Here is a 21,958-nt window from a genome sequence, read left to right as displayed (position 1 = left end):
CAGTGCCCACCTTGCCTGCTCAAGCGTTCCCAGTAAAGGGACAAATCTTACTACAGCAGCAGAAAAAGGCTATTTAGTTGCTCAAAGGGGGCCTCCAGAGATCTCCAAGGTGACCCCACCTAGCTGCTATCCAACAAACTAAACACAAGCTGCAGTGACTGTATGTAGCATGGAACACGCTGAACGATACAAATTTCCACAGCAGGTACATAGTGCTGCTAACAAAGTAACAAAGAATCGGACGCAAACAGCAGAAACTAACACAATCTATATTGGTAAACACTGAGGGAAAGTAAACCAACACCAGCTTCATCTTCTCGTAGTTCAGTGTATACACATTCATACAAAAAGAGATGATTAATTTTTTTTTTTTTAATTAATTTCCTCCCTCTACTTGGATAATATGTCTTTAACTTGCTTCAGTAAAATCCACACGACTGCAAAGGCAAAGAATCACAATAACCACTAACTTACATCACCTGCCAGAAATAAGATCACCTCAACAGTTTGCAATTCAGAGGTTAATCTACTTAAAGTTTTAAGACAAATCGCTACTCATTACCCTACTGCAACTACACTCTTTGGCAGGAGAAGGTCACACCACCCACCAAAGAGAAAAATATGCGTCTCTAGTGGCTCAAACCATGGCACCTCATTGAAGGGCTATTTTTAGCCATCTTCCAGACAGCCTCAAATCAGTGAGAAATATTTCTTTTCGTAACTTCAAATTAGCCTTTGACAAAGAACTCTGATTGTTTCCCCAGTATAAGCCAGGCTGCCTGAGAGCATTTGGAAGAGCACCTGTCCTCCTCCGAGCAGAGGTACAACCACAACCCCTTTGGTGCATAACCAAGACAGGGAACAACCAATTTCTCCCTTGGTCAAACAGTCCCATACCTGAGCCTCCCGTTGTGCTACTCAGCTGAGTTATTGACTCATTGAAAAAGAACAGCAAGTAACTTCTGAACCATTTCACAGGCAACAGCCTTTTTCTGCCCTCCTACATGAACTGAAATGCCAAATACCAAACCTATTTGTAGCAGTCAGGATTAGTTCTAACAGGAGAATCACTGAGAGGATAAACTGATCTGAACATTTATCTAATTGCTAACCATTATTCCTACTTATTAGTTTATTGTACCCAAATGCACAGAGTACTTAAGATAATAGAGAAAGTTTGATCTGTGCCTGGAGGAACTCCCATGAGTAGGACAGAAACTGAAATAAGATGAAACTGTAAGAGAAACCAATCTCGAGTTACAACCACTTGTGACAGCAGGGACATGGATCTTGGCTTTCATTTGGCAAGGACCTCTTTTAGCCTTTACTGGAACTACCCCAAAGAAAGATAACCCTCTGTTAGACATTCAGGAAGTTACACAAAACTGTAAATCTCTGCATCAACAGAACAGAATACCAAAAGGAGATGTCCTAAAGGAAATGTCCTAAAGGCTCTAGCACTTCATGCTCCTGGCTTTACTGATGCTCTTGCCGTCTCTGGAGATTTACACTGGAGGCATGAGGCAGCAGATCACCTTTGGAAACTACACACATCTTCAGCTTTAGAGGAAAATCATCTTGGGAGTCAGAACCCCAACTGCCTTGACTGTGCTCAGCATGCACAGCATGCCCACGTGAACACACACCTAATGCAACTTGCTGATTGTATCAGGACACTGCAATTGGGGTTGGTGATTGCTGGCACCACAAACCACGGCAGTGTCCCAGCACCTCCACTGCACCTCCGTTCCTTGCAAACATTCAGGTTGAGATGTGATCACTCTGAAGGCAATCAGCGTGCAAGATCATTACCAACCACCTCGTGCAGCTATACCTTGAAAAGTGACTCCATGAAAGTGGTATGAGGGTGAGGTAGGGAGGAAAGAGGAGTGTAGTGTTTATTTCCTTTTAACTTTCCATTTCATATGTGTTCAGCGTCATGTCTGAACATGTTCAGACATTTATTCCCCTCCCCATATACCCTTCCTCCAAATCCTTATCCTACAAATTTTATCTGGGATCAGAAAATTAAGCTGAATTCGTTTCTCTTTCTTATGCACACAGAGTAATAAAAAGACTTTGCAATCCAAATGCTGCACTTGTGTACACCTGCGTTAACCCCATTGTCCTCAAATTATTCCCTTAACAACGGCTGTGGGTTTGCACAGGTGTAGAACAAGCCCTGTAATTGGAATTTAACAAACAATTCCAACAGCAAACAAAAAAAAAAAAAAAAAAAAAAAAGTGAGACTTCACCTCACTCCTTGTGGCATTAGCTACCATGTTCAAGAAGGAGGAAAAAAACCAAAAAAACCAAAAACAAATGTCAAAGGTATTTAGGCGTGTGCAGATGCTGGCAAGCAACTCAGGATATTTCCAAATACTGCCCATTTTCTACTTAGATCCACAAACCAGAGCAATAGCACGGAGTGTAAATGAAGAAGTCGCTTCTTATTTGCACCATTTTTTCAGTATTCTCTTCAGCCTCCTTCGTGCTTCACCAAGTATTTTGCTTCCAAAATAAACTTCATAAGCTTCCTCATGGGATCACAATTTAGACCATGATCCTACAAGCCCAAAAGCACAAACCCAGCAGGGCTGAAGACAATTCCTCAGAGGGCTGGTATGGAGGCAAGCCCAGAGTATGTGCCGGATTGGGGCTTTGCACCACCAGCTCCCAGGAAGGGAAGCACCTCCAAACCACTTCTGCTCTAAGAAACAACACCAACAGAGAAGCAAAACAGGGCCAGGCAGAAAAGCAGGACTGAGGAAATGCCACACAACAAGAAGAGGACATTGGCTGCTCCGTGTTGCCACTCCAACTAAACTCAACAGCTGCTCCTCCAGGCTGAGCTGGAATTTACTTAGCTGTAAAATCAAATAAAAGCTTTCTGTTGCTGTCATGAGCTCTGGCTTGCGACCACCACTTCAAATCAGCTTCCTCCAGCCCTCTTTCTCCATGCACCAAGCCACAGTCAGGACATGGACTGTAGATGTGGTTAGGCTTTGTTGTGATGGATAACTTGGTCATAACAATCTAATGGGAAATGTTATCCAGCTGGCAAATGAACGAGATCTGTGACTTTATAGGGCCAGCAATTACTCCTCAGTGATGCAGAATTACTAGAGGTCTCAACACTGAAGAGATGCCCACTACTGACAAATTACCAAACCAAGAAATTAATTACCAGCTGAGAAAATAATGGACAAGGGATAAGACTGAAAAGGCTGCGTTCAAGAGAGGTCCATCGTTTGCAACAAGTACATTTTCACCAACAATTAGTCCTGGTACAATTAGTACCACACTGGTACTCTTTCAGGATGGTAGACATCACAACTGGTCTGCAAAGCATCACTGGTTGAGACAAAATAGCATCATCTAAAAATGGAGACATTTTTCAACCTGACCATGGCATTGTCCAACACACAAACCCCTCTCTATGCTCCAACACTGCATAAGCAATTCAATATTACTTCCAGGAAAATCCATGTCTCCCAGCTCCTCTTTGCAGCTCCAAGACAACTTCTCCATCATCAGAAAGCCCTGCCATATTCACACACCACGCTCACAGACAAGGCAACTGAACTAGGGGAGCACATGTTGAACATTAGCAGGCATTTTTGTAACACAAACTCCAAGACAAGTATTTTTTCCATAGCTTTTTCACATTAGGGCACAACCATGTGAAAACAAAGAAGTCTGCTTTTTGCTAAAACATAAGGAGATCTAGCCAACTTCTTGATCATCATCATTAAGTGGAAAATAATTGAGGGGGGGGATCAAACTACACAAGAACACACGATCTCTGAGCCACAATTTTCACAGCCTTTACTATTTGCTTTAACAATGTACCCATAATCAGCAGCAAGACCTTCCTTTACCCTCTGGTCCATCCATATCTTAGGAATTCAGTGCAGTTGCCAGCTGATCCCAGGTCTCCAGAAGAGAAGGAAGGAGACATACAGCACTCACAGGGTCCCAACACAACACCTGACCAGCCATGCCAGAGGTCTTCAAGGCAATGTGATACAGAGAAACACAAGACAGGGTGAAGACATCCGCCTAAACAGCTCCTCTCTCTCTGCATTCAGATGAAGAGGTGAATGAAGGGGAGAAACATAGCACTGACTAAATGATTAAGTAAATTAGCCAAGGTCACCAGCTCCAAACCTTACCAAAGTGGAGATCCTACATTATTTTGGGGAGAACAAATAAAAGGCAATCACAAAACCTAAATAGCTATTTAAATGGAATCGAAATTACCAACATTACACCCAGGATGATTACTTAAGAAACTCAAGGAGCTTGCTATTTTCTTTTCTTTAGAAGTAAAGGCATACAGGAAATTCAGCAGTCACATTTTCTTCCTCAGGCAAGAACACCCACACTGCTCACTCACTCATTCACTCCCATTTTTCTCTGTGCAGTATCTGCCCAAAAGGATCCCAGACCAAGTCTTCCAGACACTCCTGCATCATGCACAAAAACAATCCTGATTTTTACAGTTTTATTTGGCTTGTTCACAAGACTCAGTCTCATGTAATCCACAGGCCTGATCCTTCTCCTAATAAGAGCAATGGCAAAACTCCAGCTGATTCAGTAGTTCTGGACAGACCTTGCAGCAGCAAGAGGATAAACTTAAAGGGCGCAAGCCTTATCCATTCACTTTTCTTGCTTCCACAAGTAATCCTTTTAAAAATAATGGGACTGCTCCTAAGAGTCAAACATGCAGGACTGAATAAGAGCAGAAACCGACTGAGAAATATTTGGGGTTCCCCCTCCACCAATGCACAAGTGCATTTCCCAAAGCATCCTCTTATTCTGGTAAATCAAATGACAGCACAAAAAAAAAAAAAAAAAAAAAAAGAAAAAAAAAAGGCAAAATGCCTGAAAATGCTGTTGGAGGCAGGAAGAAGAAACCTAAGTTCTTCTTCTTTTAAAACAAGGACAATCAAATGATGAGTAGCTCAAAATGTGGCCACACACACACACTCCTTCATATACACATACATACACAGAGGCAGTTCATCAGAAGTGAATCGGAGAGAGAAAGATGAATTTGAACCCTTTATCCCCTGTCCTTTATAAAGGCTGCCACTCAGTAAACGGAGATTGCTCTAATTACTGTGACAATTCTGCACCCCGTTCAAACAACTTTTGTGTTCTGGACAGGTTTCTCCGCGAGTTTGAAATTCTTGGCCTGAGAACCACTCTTGTCTAAAAGAGGTTTCTCGTTGCAAACGCAGAATGCAACACTAACAAGTTGTCCCTCTTTTCAGCTCCTTTCATTCTCCTCTTTTCCAATTGCCTGATTCAGGGCTTAATGGAAACTTGTCAAGGCTTTTCTTCCCACAAACCCTGTAGAGCCCCAAGGCAATCTGTGCACAGAGCAACCACAGGAATCTCATATTGTCAATTAAAATTGAATAGACACCTGATAACCAAGTATACGTTCAAGAATAATATACATCACATGCGTATACACAGATGTACCTATGTAGCCAGACCAATGGCCACATCCAGGCACACCAGCAGCACAGCAACTCACCACTTAGCATTTACAACCACCCAGTGACACCCAGGTTCTAGTTTTCACTTTTTCATTCCATATTTATTAAATTCAATTTCACATTTATGAAATTAAAAACAAAGTATTTTCAAGTACTGTAGTCGAGCAACAGAACACAATGGAAAATAAACTAACTACATATACCAAACACTTGGCCTTTAATAACCCTGGGGATTGTAAAGATATTTAGCTGCTATCCAGATAAAATAAGCTCTGTGGATATTCTTTACACGGTGGCTTTGTGTGTGTGACCAATGCAGTAATTATGTTTGTGACTAGCTCCTGTAAGTACCTGGTTTTCATTTTAATTGACACGGACATGACTTAAACTACATTTTATGGTGTAATTTAAAAATTAAGAAAAATCTCATAGGAGAATGTAACAGGGATTGAAGTAAACTGAGACATTTGGTTAATAATAACAAAAAATCTCAAAGAACTTGACTTCCAGACAGACAATTATTGTCTGTAACTGCTCTGAAAGGGAGAAAACCTTCTTGTAAATGTCCCATAGAAAACAAAGATAGAAACACTGACTGCCATCTTATTCTTGTGATGTGTTCATTCAAGGTCACACCTTCCCTTGGATTCTTTAATATTGGCAAACATTTATAATAGAGCAGTTTCAATAGCTGTCTGTTCAGCCTGGGCATAGATCAATGCAGCATCTATTTGCCGACTTCCAGACCCTGCCTATGCCAGACTAGTGGTCCTGGGTTTATAAATCTCTTAAATCTAATTAAACCAATGTAAACCTCTTACTGTGTATGCTCCCAAACCAGTTCACTCATTTAACCAAGTTAAAATTATTCAGGTTAGGGTTTAAAGCAGTTCCAAGATAACCTTTATTAAATATTAGTGTCAGTTTAAAACAGAAATCAATGTAGTGGCTTTTCTCCAGAACAGAAAAGCCTATAGTCTCAGACTTTTCCAGATCATTATTAAAGGAGTCACTGACTCCAGTGGGAGTTCAGATGTGCTCCAAGAGGTACACCTCCACCTTTTCTTGCTCCATTTTTCCCTTTCTTAAAATAGGACAATTTGTTTCTATTGTATCAACATCCAAGAATCTCTCATATTCCTCAAAAAGTCCCTTTGCAGTACTTTCAGTTTGGCAATTTCTATTACTTCCCACATCCTCCTTTTGGACTATTTTTTTTGGTGTCTCAGCTGCTTCACCAGCACTAGTGAATTAAGCAGCAAAGAATGATTTGGTTGTATACAGTATCTTTTATACCACAGATACTTTGGAAAGACCTACAAAGCTGTGAGATGGACACAATTCAAGCACATTATACCATTCTTGGTAGCCATAGGCATGCAAATATACTTCCCATGGATCCTAGGGCACTAAAACTTGTTCTGCCAAGAGGGGAGAACAGTTAGGCAGGACTAACAGTGCCAATAGGAATAACAAAATGGTTAACACTGACAAGAGTCCCTCCTGAATTCAGCCTGACTCCCTAGCTGAAGACCTGCAAGAGTTTGGTACCCAGAACACCCTGACCCCAAAAAAGAAACTGCCCTCCCATCTTATCCCTCCTTGCACTTCCTTCACCAAGCAACAAAGGCATTTCAAACAACATAAATCCATTCTCCACTCAAAGCCTACTTGGCTCCTATAATTTCTATCATTTTCCTGTCATCCTTTCTTCTTTGCTGAAGCCAGCAGCATATGAGTCAGACAACAATCATTAACTTTTACAACTTCCATACAAATCCACCTACTCATATTAGAAAAGTAGAATTGACATGCAACACAGCCTCGGACCAAACCCTGATTCTGCCAGGATGCTCCACACTTCTGTGGGAAAGTCAAATACTGCAGAAGCGGGAGCTCGTTCAAGAATGCACCACTGGAAATGTAACTTTACTTTTCCCCCCTAAGAGTGAAGGACTATGAAGAAGCAGCAATACATCAATATCATATTTAGTTGAGTTTGGCTTTTCTCAATACCTTCATCCACTTTTGAAGAACTTGGCCATTGGTTCAAGACACATGGGGCCTGATGCAAAGCCCTTTGTTATTAATAGAAGCCTTTTTTTCCACTGACTTCAATGGATCTTGGACCAAGCCCAAGAAAGACAAGATTTCACAGCAGTAAGAGTGACACACATTCTCCTCATTGAAAAAAAAAAAAAAGAAACAATACGAAGCATTTACGATGTCAATCTCTACAGCACAGTTTTGTTTGTGTTTTGCTTTTTTAAAATAGGCTCTAGGCTGTTGGATTAGTGCACCCAAAAAGTCTCTCTGAAGCTGGAAGGAATCACGGGCAGATACAAAATGCTATGGTGAGATATATAACAATCCCAGTACCTCCCTCAACTAGGATATAGAGGCATCCTCTACCACATTTCTTGTAAGTTGCTGGAGCCACACTTTAAAGTGTCCCTACACTATAAACTCCTCCAGTAACAGCCACAGTATTACCCATGATGAATTAATTTATATTAATATGGCTATCATGTGCATTTCCGTATGAAACCCATTGTTCTGGAACATTATTAAAAACCTCACTAAGTGAAGTAACATGGTACCCCTACACTTAGTTTAAAGATATTTAAAATAAATACATTTAGAAGAAAATTACTAATATCTTTATCATATTTGGCACAGCAAGCAGAAACTCAGTTATCTTCTCAGTACGTATTTATAGCATCACCTATTCCCATTCATTCTGCATTTTCTTAGAGAATCTGCTGTACCCTACATCTGCAATTCATTGACTTTACAATTTACCACATGTTGAGATGGAGAGGTCTCAGCTCCATTTGAATCACTGCACAAATATGCAAGTGATTTATCGTTTTAAAACTAAAGACTGCAGAAGAACGACTCCACTTTTCCTGAACATTACTCCTTCTGGCAGACCATGAACAATTACAGCGCGTACTAATTAAGCTCTGTAAATGTGCTGTGCCCTGCTAATGCCTACCAGGCCTCAAATTTAGTTGCATGAAGCCAAACTTCAGCCAGCGACTTAACTCATTCAGCACTGCCCGGTTGCCTGAGCGTGACCCCACAAAGAATAAGGGTCGAGGGTTTAGCCAACCTAAAACAAAGGCATGAGACTGAACAGATTTTGCCAGAAAGAATCACTGGGGGGAGATGCTGGAGGGGGTGGGAAGCATCTTGGGAATGAGAGGAACATCCTTGTTGATAACCTGTTAAAAAGGTACAATACCACACCAGCTTTGCAGTTCGGTGCTGGGGGATTCAGATCTGTCCCCGGGGGCTAATAAGTCACAGCGCTCCATTGATTAGGGAAATGCATAAAACCTTCAACAAAACTGTACAGCTATTTGTGGAAGAGCCGAATTGACAGCTCTCTTTTTTTTTTTTTTTAAAGTCAGGCTTTACATGGCTCTAGAAGAAAAACATATGGCCAAAGGAGTGCAGCTTTCCACCACACACAGAACCCTGCCTTTTTCTTAAATTAGCCTCCAAGCACAACAGTAACCTATGGGGAACCTGAAATCAACTGCTGGAGAAATTAAAGCAAAAAGTAATACCTATGCATATTTGAGTAATCCCATGATCTTGTTAAAACACATACACCCTCAGCACAGACAAGACAGCAGCACTTCAAATCTGACTGTCCACTCTAGCAAAGCGTGTGTAATGGGGAGTGAGCTGAGAACAACGAGCTTTGCTGAGCAAAGCACTGCTTCTTCTCAGGCCCCAGACTTTTCCTGACACTTAAAGAGTCAATCCCCAGATCCCAAGCTTCCCCTCCAACCATCCGTTCAAACACTGGTGTTTCCCCCCACCTCCCCAAGTTTCTACAATTTCTCCTCACGCTCCAACATCCCTCCTTTGTCCTCCAATTACTCTCCAGTGGCCCCCTGCTCTCGCAGTGCCTCCCCCCAGTTAACCCCTCCCAAAACACCACCCTGAGCACATCCCCCCCGCTCCTGTCCACACTGACCTACACGTCCATCCCACATTGTCCCTTCCAGCAGGACACAGGGTTTCTCCCCTAAAAACGGCCTCTAACCTCAACATCTTCATTCATTCAGCGCATGTTTTCCCTTAACGTGGGCTTTTGCCACTTTCTAAGAGACCCTGTTTTATACACACAAACCAGTCTAATATATGTATTTCCAAGCATCCTCCTTCTGCATAAAACCTGAGGCAGTTTTTTCTCTCATCCCCAGCTCAGCGGTATGTGAGAAAATTAAAGGACATTTCCAGGTGTCATCTGTCTTTAAATGTTTGCTTGTGCCGGTATCTAGGAAATACTGCACACTACGGCTGTAAAGGACACAAGCTCTGCTAAACTTCTTCCCTCCTTCAGCCTGGCTGCGTCACCCTCTGCCCAGCCCCTACAGCACCACAAGCGTTAATTATAAACTTCGGAGCCTATGTAGAAAAAAAAAAGCACAAACATAAACCAGTAGTTGGGAGGAGCAGCAGAAATATTCTTTGTTTTTTGGTGGGGAGAGAAAGGATTTCCATATCTCCCCCACACACCCCCAGCACCACACTTCATCTCTCATTGCTTATAATTAGTGAAAGAAATTTGACCCACTGCCAGTGTCTGTGGACCTTGGATATTATAAGGCCAGCGTGGCGTCAAATATCTTAACATTCATAAGTGTTATAGGCTGTAAATAAACCCCGTGGATTTATGACCCTGCGGTGCTTGCCAGCAAACGACTGTGGCACATTTCTTTCAGCAGACCTGTCGAGGTGCAAGTTTGCCTTTGGTTGTAAAATTAACCATTTCCTTCACAAATGTGCCCAATTAAAAGTCAAAGTTTTAAGGCTTACTTACATATTTGCCAGGACATGGGACTAAGGAGACGCCCGAGGAACACAGCTTTAAACTTCCCCCCAAACCTCACAAGTCCCTCCAAAGCAAAACTTCTCACAACAGCCCCAATGTGCAAGGAAAGTGTCTGATTTCACCAAAAAGTCCTGGAAAAAAACCCAAACTGACAACCCAACCGCTGTTATATTTATACGTGCCTATCGCCAGCCCTCATTTTTGGCTGCTCTGAGGCTGGGGGGAGCAGGCGTCTCCCCCCGGGCTGTGCCTGGAGAAGGATCTCCTCCCTTCCCCCAGGATAATGTCATCTGCTTCCTGTGTAGGAGAGCATTTGCTAAATCCAGGTTGTCTCATGCTTAACTGCCAATAATCCAACTTCCACATAACTCCCAGACAGCTGGGAAAAGGTCCTTAGAGTTTTTAGTCATGGTACAGAAACACACGTCCACACAAAAAATCTGCAGCTGTCCTTTTTCTCTACAGCACATTTTTTATCTGATTTTGGGGCCCACTCATGAAAGTCTTGACAAATTTAAAACATTTTTACCTACATTCTGGTTTACAAGCGCCAGTGAAAGCTGCAACATACTCCTTCCCCCCCTCCATCTTCAGCTGACAAACCAGCACATACTTGCTTGAACAAAAAATGAAGGGGAAGAAGGGAAAAAATAAACCACACCACCCCACTCAACATCCTCAGTCCTTGTACGAATGCATTCAAAAAACGTGGAAAGGCATCTACTGTAGTTTTTTTTCACTACAGAACAGCCAGTGGTGCACCTATTAAAATTGTTCGATTTCCAAAGCAAATATTATTTTTAATGAAGTGCAGTCCTGCAATTATCCTGTACACTCAAGTAACAGTACTGCATTATATTGTTTTGCAAGGTCCCAGAAACATGAAACTTTTCTCTAACTAATTTTCATAGCCCCCTGAAGAGAAACTGATGGAGTAAGCAATGCAGCATTTGCTCCAGAATAAACTCTTATCAAGGGGGAAAAAAAAGAAAAAGAAGGAAAAAAAGAAGAAAAAAAAAAGAAAAAAAGCATAGAATTAAAAATAAATCAGCTTCTTTACTGAAAATAAGTTAACAAACACAGTCTGCCAGCCACCGTATACCAGCTATGCTAATGCTATAACAGAGTGATTCAGTAATCTACCTAATTAAGCACGAGGAAAGTTTCTTTATGGAGGTTCCATTTGATTTACACCACAGGATCATCAGTTCTTATTTAACAGCTTGTTTTTACTCAAGTCCAGAAACTTTATTAAAAGCATGTCCATTCATTTTTTTTTAACAAAGCAAATAATTCACTCTCTGCTGAATAGCTCTGTATCATAAAGTACCAAAGTGCTGACATATTAAGTTGTATCTACATTATTAAACTAGTTGGTGGACATTAATACTATAATCCATACTGCAGACATTAAACCTCAACCATAAAGATTAGTAAAGAATTAATATTGTCACATCGAGACTGAAACCTTAACACTCCAGCCATAAATATTTCTGAAAGAGATGAAAAACAATTAGCATAAATACCAAAGAAGGGCAAGAACACCTGTTCTTTTTCAGGGCGATAAGCATTTTATTGTTCTCTATTTAAAATGTAATGACCTGTGTAATTACAGTAATATTACATTGTATTGCAAGGGCTTGGAATGTCACACTTTGAAAAGTGTTGTCAAAACAATTGGAGGGAGGGAAAAAAAGGACCACCATTAACCCTTCACACCCCAGGGTCTACAGCTTTTTTATTAGGAAGGATTCCGTTGTTTGATTCAGGAGATAAAGGAAAACACCAATTTTTCAAGGCAATTAATAAAAAGTGTTTCTTCCTAAACATAAAAATTGAGGCTGTGGGGCTGCTCTCCACCAGAGTTATTCCCAACTCCCAAACTTCAGGGCCAAACACAAGCTCACCCCTACACTCTCACTCAGCCAGCAACAACTTGGGGGATAGGAAGATACAACAGCACTAGTAAAAATAAGAGCATCTGCCAGCAGGGTTTTCTCAAATCACAATACATCTATTTGCTTACCAAAAGCATTAACCAAGCTCCAAATCTAAGCTAAAAATCAGGTACACCACTTCAATGTTTTCCAGCTCCAAAAGGAAAACAGTCTCCTTTACTATCCATAACATGCAGCTACCCCAGTCCCTCTGCAAGTGCAGGGATGGAACTGGTGCTCTCAGATGCATCACTTCATCACTATTTGACTAGACCTCTACTTAATAACATCTATTCTCATAAGCAAACCACAGTATTCTATCAATAGCAAAATCAGCATGCAAAAAAATCTTTGATTTTTTTAAAAAAAACTATTCCTATCAATCTTGATAAAGAGTTCCCAGTATTTAAAGCATTATCCTTGAGAAAAGATTATTCCCCATAAGCAGATTTTATGATACTTCATAATTCTTCACATTCCCGAAGCAGTAAAGGAGAAATTGCTGCCCACAAGTTTGCTCTTGAACAGACAATTACAGGTACATTTAAAAAACACAACAATCCCACTACATCCACAAATAAAGCAACAAAAAAAAAAATCCAGGAAAAAAACCACAACAAAAAGACCACACCCACAGACTTTTAAGATTGTACAACAGTAAAAGAAAAAAAAACAATTTTGCTACGTATCTGCATCACCTCTTTACCTTGCATGCTCTGACACTCAACAAATATGGCTCCAGGAAAAACTACATAAATAAAAATAAAATTCGTAATTATGCAGAACCATCTATACCTTTCCAACGTGTATTTAAAAATAAAATAAAATCAAACAGAAGAGAGAAAGATCTAGTTCATCTGGAATTGAAAGCTGGTACAGCAGAGAACTAGAATCCACCTAAAAATAGTGTGTGACAGACAACAGCTATCCCGCTGAATCTTTATAATATTCTGTTCTCAGGCCTAAATAAACAACTTTAATTTTTCCTGGCTATAATTAAGTGGCAGGCAAACAAACAAGCATACAGAATGTGAAAGAATAAGGTTAAGAAGATAGGAGAAGGTTGCTGGAGCCTGGATGTGGAAATAAGAAAATTGCCTATTGAGTGTGGAAATATCCTTTCAGAATTCATCTGATAACACAAGCAGGCCACCTGCTATACCAACAATAAACCAACCTGTAAGCTTTTGTACAGCACCTTTAATTCACACGAACCCAACATTCCTATGGAGGCCTTTTTTAACTGTGGGGGAGCAAGGGGAGGAATGCTCCAGGAGAGCTAACTGCTGAAGGATCCTATCCCCACATGCTAAGGGAAAAGGGATCTGTAATAAAGGTAATGAGGAAAAAAGAACTGTAGCTGTTGTAAGAAAAATGCTTTAAGAAAAAGGCAGCAGAGGTGTGCTTCCTATTAGTCTGCACTTGGAACAGTGGAATGCATTGAAGGTAAAAAACGAGGAAAAAAAAAAAAGAATACAAAGCTTCACAATTCGCAACAAAGTGATTTGAACAAAGATTGTTTTGCCATCTGGATTCTGGTACTTATGGAATTTGGAATTTATCACCATCATCCATATACATGTGGGTGACCATATTCAAAAAAAAAAATATAATGCATTCAGCCCCTGAATTCCCCTCCCCATCATTACAATTGCAAACTGCAGTCACCCCTCTGCTACTGTCCCAGAAATTAACTCCTCGTAAAAAGACCCTCAGAAACCTCCAAAATAAAACCCTGCCACAGCCCTAAATATACCCAAAGTCAGAAAACCTTCCTCACAACCTCCCTGTCACTCTACATTTACTAATCTGTGTCTACTGACGTTTAACTAAGTGAAAACAAGACTGACCCGATGTTTAATATTTTAATGCTTTAAAACACTTGTAGATCTGATATACTGAAGTTGTCCAAGCCATCAGTCATTAGTACGGCTTCAATATCTACCCAACAGTAGATCTATTATTGTAAATCGCTATCTCGTGTTACCACAAGGAAAAAAAAAAGTGTATAAACACACATGGTGATGGTGGGAACGCTTCAGATTCAGAAACACCCAGAAGAAACAAAACAGCAACGCTAAAGCCATCGGTAGGAATAAGTAGTGTTTGGAAGTCCCAGTGGATTTAACCGTTCAAAAATGAAAAAAAATTTAAACTCTTTAAAAAAGGAAAGAAAAGAAGACACTTGAGAAATCTGATGTCAGAGCAGAGTACACCGTGGGTGACACTACGAGCGGGAAAACAGCTGGGACTACAAACCCACCAGCAGACCCCAAAGTTTCCAGGGATCTGGGGTAAACCTCGCTCTAGCTGCAGGCACACGGAGACCTGCACCCCGCGCCAGTGAACCCCGAGTTAGGGGTGGGAAGAAAAAAAAAAAAAGGCGAAAAAAACCAACAACAAAAAACCGGACGCTTTCAGCAGATTGTTTTCCTGCCAGCATACTTCCAAGAGGAATTTTGCTCGACTTGTCTGATTATTTTTTGCGCTGCTGTTGTTGTTGCCAGAGCCAAGCGAGGCGAGTTGTTTCCGGACTCAGCCCTGTGCCCTGAGCGCGGCTCCCCCCGCTCCGCACCGGGACGGAGCCGCTCCCCGGGCACGGCCCCGGTCCCGCCGGGCAGGGCAGCGGCGCTCGGCCCCCGCACGCCGCGGGGCGCGGATCGGGGCGGCCGGACCGGGCTGAGCCCGGGCACAACTCACGGCACCCACGGCCCGAAGGGGCACAATGAAATCGCCGCTCCCGCAGGCCGGGGCGGGCGAGGGCAGGAGAGGGTTAAGGGGGAGGAAAGGGGAGGGGGAGCCGGCCCAGCCGCCACGGAGGAGGGCAGGAGGCGACGGATCACCATGGAAAACGAGGAGTTTGGAGGAGCGGATCGCAGGCTCAGCCGGGAAAAAATAGCCCCCCTCCCCAAGGAAGGGGAGAGGGGATGAGAGCGAAGGAAAAAGGGGGAGGGGAAAAAACCCCCAAACTTCTTGGGCTTTTTAAAATTTGTTTCCAGTTTTGCTTTGAGGCCGAAATAGGTGTTGTTTGGAATTTGTTTGCTTTGTTTTTCTTCCCTACCGCCCTCCACCCCCCCGCAGAGGAGGTTACGAGGGCTCCAAAAACACTGCCCACAAAACTGAAAGTAAAAAAAAAAAAAAGGAAAATAATAATAACAAAGAAGAAAAAGACAAAAAAAGAAATAAAAGGGAATTAAAAAAAAAAAAAAAAAAGGAATATGGCGAAGTGTAAACAAACCCCCTCCCGCCAAACTCCGCGGAGTTTGGAAAGTTTGCGGCGCGGGGGAGGGGGCGGCGGCAGGGCCGGGGCGAGCGGGGCACCGGGAGCGCGGCGGCGGCGGGAGCCGGGCAAGGAGCGGGGGGGGAGAGGAAAGAAAAGGGGGGAAAAAAAAGGCACTTACCGTTCTCGCCGTCGGAGAGAGCGATCCATTGGGCAAATACGGGCTGCTGAGGTCGGGGATCATTATAAAGGGATAACCCGGGTATGGTGGGCCCTTAAACAACCCTCCATCTTGCCTCTTCGCAGCTAACATGGCGGGGAGACACGAGCGGGAGCGGGGAAGGAAGGGGGCAACAGGAGGAAGAGAAGGGAGGAGAGGGGGGGAAGGAAAAGTTTTTTAGCAAGTGTCCCCAAAAGAGGAGCCGGGCGCCCGGCGGAGGGGCGGCGGTGCGGGGCGGGCGGCGGTACCGGCCGGGCCCGCGTACTCACCTTCCTCTAAACTTTCCCGGGATTTATCTCTGAAAGTTTCGGACCGAGGCGGGGGCCGCCGCTCCGCCTGGGAGCGAGCCGGGGGTCGGCGTGGGGCAGTTGGGGAAGGGGGTGGTTGCGGTGGGGAGGGTGTTTTTTGGGGGGGTGGGGGGGGGAGAAGGGAGGAGAGGAGGAATGAAAGGCGAAAAAGAAGGGAAAGGTGCGGGGAGAAGGTGGAAGGGGAAACAAACAGAACAAAACAGAAGGCATCGTTACAAGTTGGTGCCGCGGAGAAAGTTGGGCGCCGGCGGGAGCGGGACCCGGCACGGCGCCCCCGGCCCCGGCGCGGCCCCGGGCACGGCGCGGCCCCCGCCCGCCCGCCCGCCGCCCCGAAACGGCCCCGCGGGGGGCTTCCCCCGTACCTCCGAGTCTGAGGAGCTGTTTTGATTCGTTTCTGATTCATTGACGAGAGACGACTTGACATCAGCTAAATCCCTCTCCGCCGAGGAGTTCTCGGAGATCTTCTCCTCCTGCTCCCCTTCGTCTTTGAAAGAGATCAGTTCATCGTTGGCGCCCAGGTCGTCCCCTCCACCGCCGTTCAGCTGCGGCATTTTCCTCCTGCTTCACCCCACCAGCAGCAATTTTGCAAAAAGGGGAAGGGGAAAAACAAAAGAAAAAAAAAAAAAAGGAGGGGAATGGGGGGGAAAAAGGAAAAAGAAGAGGGGAGGGGGGGGGGGAAAGTTTGCACCAAAAAAAGAAGAGTCCAAGGTGAAAGTTTCTTTTTTTCCCCTTCTCTTTCCTCCTGGGGAGGGGAAAAGAGGGAGGAGGAGGGGAGGGAAATGTCTCTTCTTTGCTCCTTTGCACCAGTGACTTTAGGCTTCTTCCTTTCCTTCTTCGGGATTTTCTCTTTCTTTCTTCCCGGGAGCTTGCTCGGCGTGCACTGCGCGCACACGCACACCCGCGCACGCACTCGCGGAAAAATTAATAATAATAAAAAATATATAAACGGTGGGGAGGGGGGAGCAGCGGGGGGGGGGGGGGGTTAAAAAAAAAAAAATGCAACAAACCAAGCCCAGAAGTCAGCTGTGACGGGGGGGCAGTCGCCGCGGATATGGGGAGCCTGTGCCGCTCGGGTTTGAGTGAGTTGAAGTTGGACTGAGAGCTTTTCAGTTCAAAGGCGGCGCTGATTGACAGATAGAAAAAGGGGGATCGAAATCCGGAGGAACGGAGAAGTCTGGGATCCGGGATTATTGACAGGGAGCGAGAAACACACCAGGCACTTAATGAGATGCAGGAGAGGGCGGGGGCTCCCCGGTGACGTCTGCATAAATAAACAGGTCTGGGGCGCGGGAGGGGGAGGAGGAGGAGGAGGAGGGTGGGGGAAGTAGGAAACTAACAATGATCCTTTTTGGCATGGGAGCAGGAGCGCGAGGGGAGGGCAGCGGGGGCGGGGGCGCCGCTGGGGGGCCCGGGACGCAAAACGGGGGGGGGGGGGGAGGTTGGCAAAAAAAAAAAAAAAAAAAATTAAAAATTTGTGCGCCGTAGCTCAGAACTGTGGGACGGGGGGAGCGAAGGGAAAAGGACTCTCGAACGGGTGTCCCTGACTCCGCGCTCCGGGAGCGCCAACTTTTACATTCTGGACATTAATAAACGTATCATCCCCCCGCAGCCCGGGTTCTCCTGAAGGATGTGTGTGTCCTCTTATTATTTGGGTACATGTGACGGCAGGGTGGTGCGGTGGGTGCTTTTTTTATACCGTTAACATTTTTCGTGCCACTCGTTGGAGGTAAGAAACTCCAATCATAATAAACACTAGAATATAGTAAAAGCCTTTTTTTTTTTTTTTTTTTCAGCAGCACTTGCTCCTTGCATTTATTATAGTTATAACACGCAGGATGAAAATGTGTGAGATCACTCGCTGAAGATCAGATATTTCCAAATTATCTTATAGTAAGGCATAATGTTTTCTGGTCCTTGATGTAAAAAAAAAAAAAAAAAAAAAAAAAAAAAAAAAAAAGAGAGAGAGAGGAGGAAAAGGAATGTGACTGCTAAGAAGTTAATTAGCATGGCAGGACGGAGAATCAAGGACTCCCAGACTTCAGAAGTGAAAAGTTGTGGTGGCGTAAACATCACGCCGCTGGGGGGAATCAAAGTGAAGGGGGGGTCCCGGGTTCGGCCGCGGGGTGCCCGCGGGGCGCGGAGCCCGGGCCGGGGGCTGCCCGGGCCGGCCGGGGCTGCGGGAGGCACCGGCCGGGGCTCCGCCTGCACGGCAACAAAATGGGGAGCGGAGTCATGCGGGTGCAAGAAATGGCATCTGTTCCCCGAATCTAATGTGGCGAGGGGAAGGGGAAAACAAATTGATCTTCCAGCAGTGACAAATTGTAACAATGGACGAGTCAATTGGAAACTTTAACATGGGCAAGGAACAAAAGGAGGGGAGTGGGGAGGGGGGCGGGGGGAGACAGTAATTTCAATGGGAATTAGTAAATTGCCTAATGGAAATGGTGTTTGAAAGCAAGGGACAGGCTGTACTAAATAATCCAAACATTCCTCCAGAAATCTAACCTGCTGCTCATGCTAAGGGTCATTCAGCACATAGGGTTTCCAAAACAAAGCCAATTTGTCATGCAATATTTAGAGAGTTTGGGGATTTCAGCTAAACTGTCTTCTATAAAAAGAATAATAAAAATAATAATACAGAGATCGACAAGGCTAACACGAATTCTCAGGCATTAAAAAGTTCACATAGAAATTTGCATACTAAAGGGAAAGATGCAGACAAAATAGAAATAAAAAAATCACTGCAACTTACAACTTTAATATTAATCAGTAAAGCTGAAGTAGACTGAAAGGAAGCATGAAAAGAAGTAAAACAAATGTGTACATTTAATCAGACAGGATTGCATAGGACACAAAGAACAGGGCTAATTAGTCTCAGCAGGTAGGGACTAACCTTCAGACTTCATAAATAAATAAGTCTGTGAACAATGTCTAAGTGGGAATATGGAGACAGAAAAGGGATTATTTTAAGATACCAAGTAAAAACATGACTAATGAAATACTTCACTGTTAACTCAATGTACAAATGCATTGAACAGTTTCTTTTTCCACTGGTCTTTTGACTAACTTGCTTTTTACTTTCAGAAATTGTGCTAAATAACTGTATGTGGGCATGCAGACTCCTCATTTGCCCCTGTTTATGTACTTACTATCTTTGCAAACTAGTGCCTTGTAGAGTGACACCTTAACAAATATTCTCCATTTCTGTTTGCTTTTTGATTTTTAAATGCCTTTATATCCCAGAACAATATGAGATTAGAAATACAAATGTGACAGACTCCTATTTATTTTGCAGGGCCATGTGTTATAATTTGATCCAAATGAACAAGAACAGTTGCACGGTTTTGTTTTGTTTTTCTAAGATCTTTTTACAATCTGCTATGGATTTTTCTTTAAACAAGCATGCTTTTGCTTCAGTTCCAGCATAGTTGCTGACTACTTAGTAAGCACCATCAAAAGTTAGCGTGCAGGACAGAGCCAGTTGTTGCCCAAAGCTGGTTGAGAAGAAGGGCCTGGTTCTGTGGAGAGTCACGTGTGAGTCACATCACTGACAGACAATTTGTGAGGGTGATGACACACCTGGACTACTCGTGCAACCATTTACTCACACGGCTAAATGCTGCTAGAAGGGAGCTCAGTGTTGTTTGCCCCAATGCCAGCTGGTGGTCCTGGGTATGGAAGACGGCTCTGGAAGGTTGAGGAACTGTGCCTCAGCTGTGGAAAGTGTTTCCTGGGCACGTTTTTGCAGCCGGGGTTTTACCCCCATGGTGGACTCAGAGGAGTCCCGTGAAGGGCCAGGAAAATGCTTTCTAGTTTTCAACAAGTTCTTCCTATTGCAAACTTCCAGGGGTTTGTTTTCAAACTTCAGCTTAGAGCTAGTGGGGTTGGGAAGTCCAAGGATTGTCGATAATTACTAAACCAACAAGGTTTAATTAAGGTAGTACAAGGCACTTTGGATAGCTTGTGCATCTGATTTGTATCATTTCCCCTTATGTAACAATTTGTTTCACAGTCAGGGAAGTGAGAGCTCTCCAGGGGTCAATAGCGCCTGTTGAGTTGTAGGTTCTCAGGTGATACCTTGGATTAAAAAAATAGTATAGTATAGATGAAAGAAACACAATATTAAAAAAAAAAAAAAAAAAATCAAGCCCCTCCATGGCACGAAACACAATTTACTGTTTGAATACTTGAGTTTAGGTGACAGCTGGAGAGACAAAGCCCGGTACTCCACGTTCAAGAGATGTTGGCTTCCTTGCCAAAGCTGACCTCTAGCACAGATGAAGAAGTGGAAGTGCCTTTCTCCAAGCTTTTGTAACCCTGACCACTTGGTACAATATACCAAATGCTGAGCTATGGGGTTCGGTGACTGACAACGGTGTCACCATTTTACACTTTGGCCCAACAGTTTGGTCCCGAGAATCCTGCAGTAGAACAGCAGCAGCAAAAAAAAGCTGTGGCCATGTGAGATTCACCTCACAGCTCACATTGCAATGAACTGAAGAGGGAAGAGGTTGACCGGGGCAGCCAAGGAAATTCATTGTTTTATGAAAAATGTTTTGGAATTTTTAATGTCTCACCAAAGGCCCAAGACTTTATGGGGGAAATATGGCCTGCTAAATGCCAGCTGGATCTCCTGGCTAATGTTTACATATCTGGGGTGAGTCATCTGTTTTCATGGTCTTCTCCAAGAGGTCCCAGTGTAGGTTGCAATGTATAAAATTCAAATTATTTATTTTGGAAAGATAAAAGGATTTTGGTTGACCAGGCTGGGGTTTGAGTCTACAGCTCAAAGGAATCTGCATGTTTACAAATAATCTTGAATCATTAAATCTGTTCTGAATGTTAAAAAAAAAAAAAAAAATCAATATTGAAAAGGTTCCAATAACTGGAAGCAAACACATCTGCCTAGAGTCTTACCAGTACTGGCTCTTCCAGAGTCAGCAAAGAGGGGAAATTTTTTCTAGGGCAGATGAGATGACAGCATGAAAACACAGAAACCCTGGCTCCTGTCTGCAGTCATTTGCATTGACTGAAACAAGCACACGTGAAAATTCAAGAAACCTATCAAACAGGAAAATATCAACAAACAACCAGATCATGGTGCTTCTGCCAGATTTCTCTGTGCCTTTAGATGCCACACATACTGACCAGGTCACTGTGTGTTATTTGAGCAAGGAGGACTTTCTATCTGCACTTGATGGAGAAACAGTGGAAAATTAGTTCCGAAAAACTACAGGCATTGTTTTTCAAGCTTGTAACACAGCCTAATGTCTCTCAATCCATGCTCTGCTTCCCAAGTCATGGCTATTGCTCAGTAGGAACATCCCTCCCTTTTAGCACCTAAACCACAGCTGTACCACTTGCTTTTGTTAGAGATAATTCTGTCAAATAATAAAATCGTTAATGGGTAGAAATATGCATTCATGCAGGGATTATTCACACTTTATCATGAGGTGATATCAAGCACTATAGGAGTGAATGACTAGAAATGGGCTTCTGAAATACAGAGCCCTCCATAAATATACCATTTTTATTGACAACCCATCTTTTAACCCTAATAGTAATGGAAGAAATCCAATAAATGAAACATTTACTGCATAACTCGCCTTATTTTCGGGTGGTGTCTGATTCTTTCCTAGCTGTCTCTAGAAGATGTTTTTAGCCTAATTTGCTCCCTAGAAATTTCACTCACCAGAGTTATACATCTATGACGTTTTATTGCCTGAAGCCAAGTCTGAATAAGAACTTTCTTAAGATATGCTTATCCTAATGTCAGTCTACAAGAACTGGGCTGCTTTAGTTTGATTTATTTGTGCAGCGGAGATATATGTGCACCTATAGAGCAGGCCATGGCCTCAGACTATATCTAATATCCCAAACACAAACAAATAAGTGAAACCAGCAAATTTA

General features: G+C 43.3%; 1 protein-coding gene across 13 annotated transcripts in view; it reads right to left on the bottom strand.

Moving 5' to 3' along the window:
• Positions 1 to 17,300, bottom strand: part of TCF7L2 (transcription factor 7 like 2) — a 173,528-nt gene extending 156,228 nt beyond the window's left edge. For 11 of the 13 annotated variants that reach the window (XM_069020039.1, XM_069020038.1, XM_069020036.1 and 8 more), the window contains exons 1-3: positions 16,411 to 17,001; positions 16,010 to 16,076; positions 15,702 to 15,826 (exon numbers count right to left, since the gene is read on the bottom strand). In XM_069020039.1, coding sequence (XP_068876140.1) covers positions 15,702 to 15,826; positions 16,010 to 16,076; positions 16,411 to 16,599 — 381 coding nt within the window. In that variant the 5' untranslated portion in view covers positions 16,600 to 17,001. Of the gene's footprint in view, positions 1 to 15,701; positions 15,827 to 16,009; positions 16,077 to 16,410; positions 17,002 to 17,055 lie in introns of those variants that run through there. The other 2 variants (XM_069020034.1, XM_069020033.1) reach the window with 2 other exon arrangements.
• Between the last annotated feature and the right edge of the window lie 4,658 nt (positions 17,301 to 21,958).

This window comes from Aphelocoma coerulescens, chromosome 6 (genome assembly GCF_041296385.1).
Source record: "Aphelocoma coerulescens isolate FSJ_1873_10779 chromosome 6, UR_Acoe_1.0, whole genome shotgun sequence".
NCBI lineage: Eukaryota > Metazoa > Chordata > Aves > Passeriformes > Corvidae > Aphelocoma > Aphelocoma coerulescens.
Note: the sequence above shows the minus strand (reverse complement) of the source record. Positions and strands in the feature narration are given on the sequence as shown.